Below are 6,309 nucleotides of genomic sequence, written 5' to 3' on the forward strand. Positions count from 1 at the left end.
TCGTCATATTGCAGAAGTTCAACATATATGCATCCTTGTATACCTATGAGGGTTCGTCAATTGGGTTAGAGATACATCTTTTTCCATATGGTATATCCGTAATTACTTTGTTGATTAGTTAACAATATATGACCATTAACTTTATTTAATCGGATATAAATAGTATTTTAAACTTATATTTACAAGAGATGTATAATGTTTATAAATATTAAAGTAAAAATTTATACAAATATGATATTTTAAAATTTTATAAAATATAAATATAATATTTAAAAATTAAAGCAGACAAAAATTATATATTAATTAGATTTTTCGGAGTTTTATCACCAATATTGGTCTAAAGTGGGCTTTGAGTAACATTTATTTAGTTAGAAAATGAACCCTAAATCCAAAGAAAGTAGCCCACTACCACCACACTCTTCTCCTCGGCCCTGGTTGGTTGTTACCAGTTAGTCCGGCTAATATCACCGACCTCATTCGCCTCCGCCGTAGCGATAACATGTTGCGTAATTTCCGGCAGCTTTGAGTATGCTTTCTATGTTCTATCAGCCTCCATGCCCCTCTGATTTTCTTCATTTCGTTTAAAACCTCATATAAGTTATTTATTGCTATCGAAACCCTAACATAACTCGTCATCAAGTCTATACTCTCTTTTAGTGTTCTTTAAACTTGCTGCAAGGTAGTGATTACAATTATAGCGATAGTGCGACACCTATACCTTGGCGTTTGAAAACCTGATGTAAGGTAATGATTGCAATAATTTTCTTATTTTATTTGATTATGCGTTATCTGTGTGTGATTGCTCATACTTGTTGAATGTTGAATGCTTACCACTGAGTTACGTCAATTGTTGAAATTGATCCTAGATTTCATTTTATGTCGTTTATCATCATGTACGCGTCTGTTCTATGTGCCTATTCTTCTAAGCTATAATAATTTCTGTTGCATTGTTTCTGTATTTAGTTTAGACTTAAGAGTTCCAAATTTCATGACTTCTCCAAATCGGAATGGGAGCTCTGAAGAACAGGCTATGTAGAAGCAACTGAGTGCAAGGATGAAGACACTTCTTACAGGCCGAGGTATAAATTACCAACAAATTTCTCTTTTTTTAACCACATTATCCTGAGCAAACTCTGTCAAGCATCTCATATCAATCATCAATTCATCATGATCTTATCATTTTCTTTTCTATCACTATGAAGCTAGGGTTTATTTGCTAATCACTATTTATGCCTGCTGCAGGGAAATTATTAACCTCTAGTTCAAAATCCCCTGATGTTTTTATTCTATGTGAGAGGTTTCTATCTTCATATATAGGGCTTTCTCATCTGCAACAAAGAGCTCTTTCTTCTACAAGTGGCATTAATGAAGAACACATTGAAAAATTCAATGGAAAAAGACAAGAAGTGGATAATATATGCCAAATCTTGGAAAGTGCTCCATGGGGAACATCTTTAGAGAAAGCTTTATCCACATACAATGGAAGCACACAAAGTGATTTGGTCATTTCTGTTTTAAGGAAACTAAAAGATGTCAATCTTGCACTAAACTATTTTCAATGGGCAGAAAAGAAAAGCAATCAACCCCATTGTCCTGAAGCATACAATTCCCTTCTCATGGTTATGGCAAAAAGCAACAACTTTGATCAAATCGAACAAGTATTTCAAGAAATGAATCTTTCAGGTTTTGGCCCTTCTAACACCACATCTCTTGAACTAATCCTAACCTGTGTCAAGAGTCATAAACTAAAACAAGCTTATGACTTAATCCAACTCATGAGAAGATTCAAATTTCGCCCTGCTTTTTCAGCATACACAACTCTTATAGGAGCTCTTTCAACCATTCATGAACCTGATCTCATTCTCACTCTCTTTCACCAAATGCAAGAGCTAGGTTATGAAGTACACGTGCATCTATTCACAACTGTGATACGTGTATTTGCAAGAGAAAGTAGACTTGATGCTGCTCTTTCTCTTTTAGATGAAATGAGAAGCAAATATGTTGATGGAGATATTGTTCTGTATAATGTTTGTATAGACTCTTTTGGTAAAGCTGGGAAAGTAGACATGGCTTGGAAGTTTTTTCATGAAATGAAAGTTCATGGCATCATGCCTGATGACGTGTCATACACTAGCATGATAGGTGTGCTATGTAAAGCTAATAAGCTCAATGAAGCTATTGAGTTATTCGATGAATTGGAGCATAAAAAAAGAGTCCCATGTGCATATGCTTATAACACCATGATCATGGGTTATGGAATGGCTGGAATGTTTGATGAAGCATTTAAGTTACTCGAGAAGCAAAGACTCAAAGGCTCAATCCCAAGTGTTGTTGCATACAATTGTATCCTCACATGTCTTGGAAAAAAAGGGAAAGTAAATGAGGCTTTGAAGCTCTTTGATGAAATGAAAAAAGATGCATCACCTAATCTGTCAACATACAATATCCTCATAGACACCCTTTGTAGATCTCAGAATCTTGAAAAGGCTTTGGAAATTCAAGAATCCATGAAAGAATCCGGATTGTATCCGAATATATTAACTCTCAACATAATGATCGATCGACTCTGTAAGTCTCAAAAACTAGATGAAGCGTGTTTAATCTTTGAAAAAATGGATCATAAAGTTTGTCCTCCAAATGGTTACACTTATTGCTCTCTTATAGAAGGATTAGGGAAAATGAATAGAGTCGATGATGCTTACAAACTATATGAACAAATGTTGGATGCTAATGTGACTCCAAATGCAGTAGTCTACACTTCTCTAATAAGAAACTTTTTTAAAGTAGGAAGAAAGGAAGATGGTCATAAGATTTACAAAGAAATGATTCGAAAAGGTATAATTCCGGATTTAACCCTGTTGAACACTTACATGGATTGCACTTTTAAAGCCGGTGAAACACAAAAAGGTCGAGCTTTATTTGAAGAAATTAAGGTTCACAACATGTCACCAGATGCTCGAAGCTATTCCATATTACTTCACGGATTAATAAAATCCGGATTTTCAAAAGAAACAAATTCAATACTCCATAACATGAAGAAACAAGGATGTGTTCTAGATACACCTACTTACAACACATTTATCAATGGATTTTGTAAATCGGGTCAAGTCAACAAAGCGTATAACCTTCTAGAAGAAATGAAGTCCAAAGGTCATCCACCAAATGTTGTTACATACGGATCCGTGATCGATGGGCTTGCAAAAATAAACAAATTAGACGAAGCTTATATGTTATTCGAAGAAGCTAAATCAAAAGGAATTGAATTAAACGTGATTATTTATAGTTCTCTTGTTGATGGATTTGGAAAAGTAGGTAGAATCGATGAAGCGTATTTAATCATGGAAGAATTAATGCAAAAAGGTTTGGCACCAAATATCTACACATGGAATTGTTTGCTTGATGCGTTAGTGAAAGCGGAAGAAATCGATGAAGCACTTGTGTGCTTCAACTCAATGAAGGATTTAAAATGCACACCAAATGGAATCACTTATGGAATAATCATAAACGGATTATGTAAAATCAGAAAATTCAATAAAGCATTTGTGTTTTGGCAAGAGATGCAAAAACAAGGGGTGCAACCGAATGTTGTGACTTATACTACAATGATTAGTGGGCTTGCGAGAAGTGGGAATGTGATTGAGGCAAATCGGTTGTTTGAGAGGTTTAAGAAAGGTGGTGGAATCCCGGATTCGGGTTGTTATAATACTATGATTGAAGGGTTGAGTGTATCGAATAGAGCTATGGATGCTTATTTGTTGTTTGAGGATTGTAGAATGAAAGGGTGTAATGTGTATTTGAATACGTGTGTTGTGCTTATGGATTCGTTGCATAAGGCTGAATGTCTTGAACAGGCTGCCATTGTTGGTGCTGTGTTGAAGGAAACAGCAAAGGCTTGTCATGCTTCTAAGTCTATGTAGCAAACGGTTAAAATAATTTTTTCGGTTTGATGTTTGAGTTTTGAGTATTTATAAATTTCAGTTATTTAAAGTTTCTTGTTTTATATCATAGGAAAAAGAAATTTAACCAATTTATATCGTTGATATGTTGTTTATAAACAATTAGCAACAAACCTTTTCGATTGATAAAGATATGAAAATTAGGGTTACCTATCAACCGGAATTTTGTTTGGTTGTCGTTTAATGAGATTTGGTTGATGGTTTCTTGTTTGAATGAAAATATGGAAATTTAGCATCGCTTCAAGTGATGAAGTTAATATTTTGGTTTGTAATCTTCATTAATGATCTAATATTGTTGTGGGTTCAATGTAATATGTTGAGAGTTGTTTACATTGCCAATCTAATTTATAGACATCTGCCAATCTCGCTTTTTCATCTCCATTACCATCTACTTTAATAAATGTTTTTTTTTTTTTTTTTTTTTTTTTTTTTTTTTTTTTTTTTGCAATTTGTCACACTTTTATTCAGGTTTACTTTAATTCAATTTGTAAAATGTCATTTTGTGGTTATTTTGAATTAATTTTTATTTCACGTATTATTTTATGGTTTTTCTATTTTATTAAGTCCACATAGTATTTAAATGTATATTAATTTCCTTAATAAACTTTCTTTTTAATTTCAAAATTATTATATTAAAGCTTTATTAATTTCATTTATTTATTTATATAAATTATGTGCTTAAATTTAGAGTAAAAAACACTTCAATTTTTATAATTTAAAATTTTCTCATTGTTCTTATAAATTCAAACTCCTCAAATGTTTGAAATTTTATATTTTGTTTTTTCTTTTAAATAAACGCATGTAATACATGGGTCACATAACTAGTCTACTTTAATAAATGAAAGTTTTTTTTTTGTCACTTGTCACATTCTCATTCAATTTGCCAAATGTCATTGTGTGGTTATTTTAAATTAATTTTTATTCTAAATGTCATTTTATGAGTTTTCTATTTTATTAATTCCACATAGTATTTAAATGCAATAATAAATGCATACTAATTTCCTTAATGAATTTTCCTTTTAATTTCAAAATTATTAAATTAAAGCTTTATTAATTTCTTTTATTTGTTTAAATTTAAAGAAAAAAACACTTTAATTTTTATAATTCAACTTTTTTCTCATTTTTCTTATAAATTCAAATTTCTCAAATATTTAGAATTTTATATTTAGTTTTTTCTTTTAAATAAACTCATGTAATACATTGGTCTCATACCTAGTATACTAATAAAAGAATAACTTTAATCACCTTTTATCATGTATAGCTCTAATACAACTCATAATAAATGTAATATACACGTTCATTTATCGTGTTTTGTAACTTTTAAAAATGAATAATATTATGAAATATTATGTGATTGAGCGTTGAGTTCTAACAGATAGTTTTTATTAGAATTGAAGGAAACTATGTTTAGAATTATTCAGAAAGTATTGAAAGTCTTATGAGATTCCAAACAAAATTCAAATATTGAAATTAACGAAAATATAAAAGTTGAAAATAAGTAAAATCATATTATTGAAAGTTGTAAAAAATCTTGTTAGAAACATTTAGGCGAAAACCTCATCGAAATCCGAGTTATAATGAAGAAGTTATGACTCCTTAAAGTTTTGCGACAGAACCGGCACGACGCCGTATGACGTAAAAAGTGAGTTTTCGATAAACTACTTTTTTAGCTTTGGTGATTTAAATGAAAGTCGTAGTATTCATTAAAATGAGGATTTTCATAAAAGAACGTCCAAATCTGACTTCGTATGAGGAAGTTATGATTTTTCTAAGTTTCGTTATAGCAGTATATATCTAAAAACTCGAAATAAAGATCGAGTGATTTTTAGCCGACACAACCTAAATGTGAATTGAAGATCTCGTCAATAGTAGTACAACGATAAAAAGACAGACAAAAACGGACGTCGGATGAAGAAGTTATGAAAATTTAATGGACTTTTCCTGTCTCGGTCTATTAAAAATATAACATTAAAAATAAAGTCAAAATTAGCAGACGGAGTCTAAACGAAAGTTGTAGAGTATAATCTCACCTACGTGTGAATATAAATAACGTTATAAATGGAGCTCGTATGCAAAAGATATGAATTTTTGAAGTTCTAGGCACCAACTTCGAAGCTTATCCGAAAGGAACGCGTTGCGTTCGGAGGAACGCGTTGCGTTCGGAGGAACGCCCCGTGTTCGCATGAAGTGGACACGTATCTCGCATCTTGACACGTCCAAAGCTCGGAAACCGATACACAACCACACACCCACCAGAACGCGCTGCCTTCCTCCGAGGAACGTGCTGCATTCGGGAACGCGCTGCGTTCGGGAACGCGCTGCGTTCGGGAACGCGCTTCGTTCCTCCAAGGAA

General features: G+C 32.4%; 1 protein-coding gene across 3 annotated transcripts; it reads left to right on the forward strand.

Annotated features, from left to right (window-relative positions):
- The first annotated feature begins 413 nt into the window (after positions 1-413).
- LOC145067945 (Tetratricopeptide repeat (TPR)-like superfamily protein) lies at positions 414-3,987 on the forward strand. Of its 3 annotated transcripts, none has more exons than XM_079014966.1 (3): positions 414-744; positions 964-1,079; positions 1,243-3,987. In XM_079014966.1, exons 2-3 carry the CDS (start codon positions 1,055-1,057, stop codon positions 3,915-3,917), a joined length of 2,700 nt encoding a protein of 899 aa, XP_078871092.1. In that variant the 5' UTR covers positions 414-744; positions 964-1,054; the 3' UTR covers positions 3,918-3,987. The 3 variants fall into 3 exon arrangements, with proteins under 3 accessions (XP_078871092.1, XP_078871093.1, XP_078871094.1); XM_079014967.1 differs by having other exon boundaries at positions 969-1,079; XM_079014968.1 differs by having other exon boundaries at positions 414-739.
- The last annotated feature ends 2,322 nt before the right edge of the window (positions 3,988-6,309 follow it).

This window comes from Lactuca serriola, chromosome 8, assembly GCF_051521515.1.
Source record: "Lactuca serriola cultivar US96UC23 chromosome 8, Lser_US96UC23_V15, whole genome shotgun sequence".
Classification (NCBI taxonomy): Eukaryota; Viridiplantae; Streptophyta; class Magnoliopsida; order Asterales; family Asteraceae; genus Lactuca; species Lactuca serriola.

Coding starts and splice junctions, on each gene's coding strand:
- LOC145067945 (XM_079014966.1), top strand. CDS start 1,055: ATGAAGACACTTCTTACAGGCCGAG. Junction 1,080..1,242: donor GACACTTCTTACAGGCCGAG/GTATAAATTACC, acceptor TGCCTGCTGCAG/GGAAATTATTAACCTCTAGT.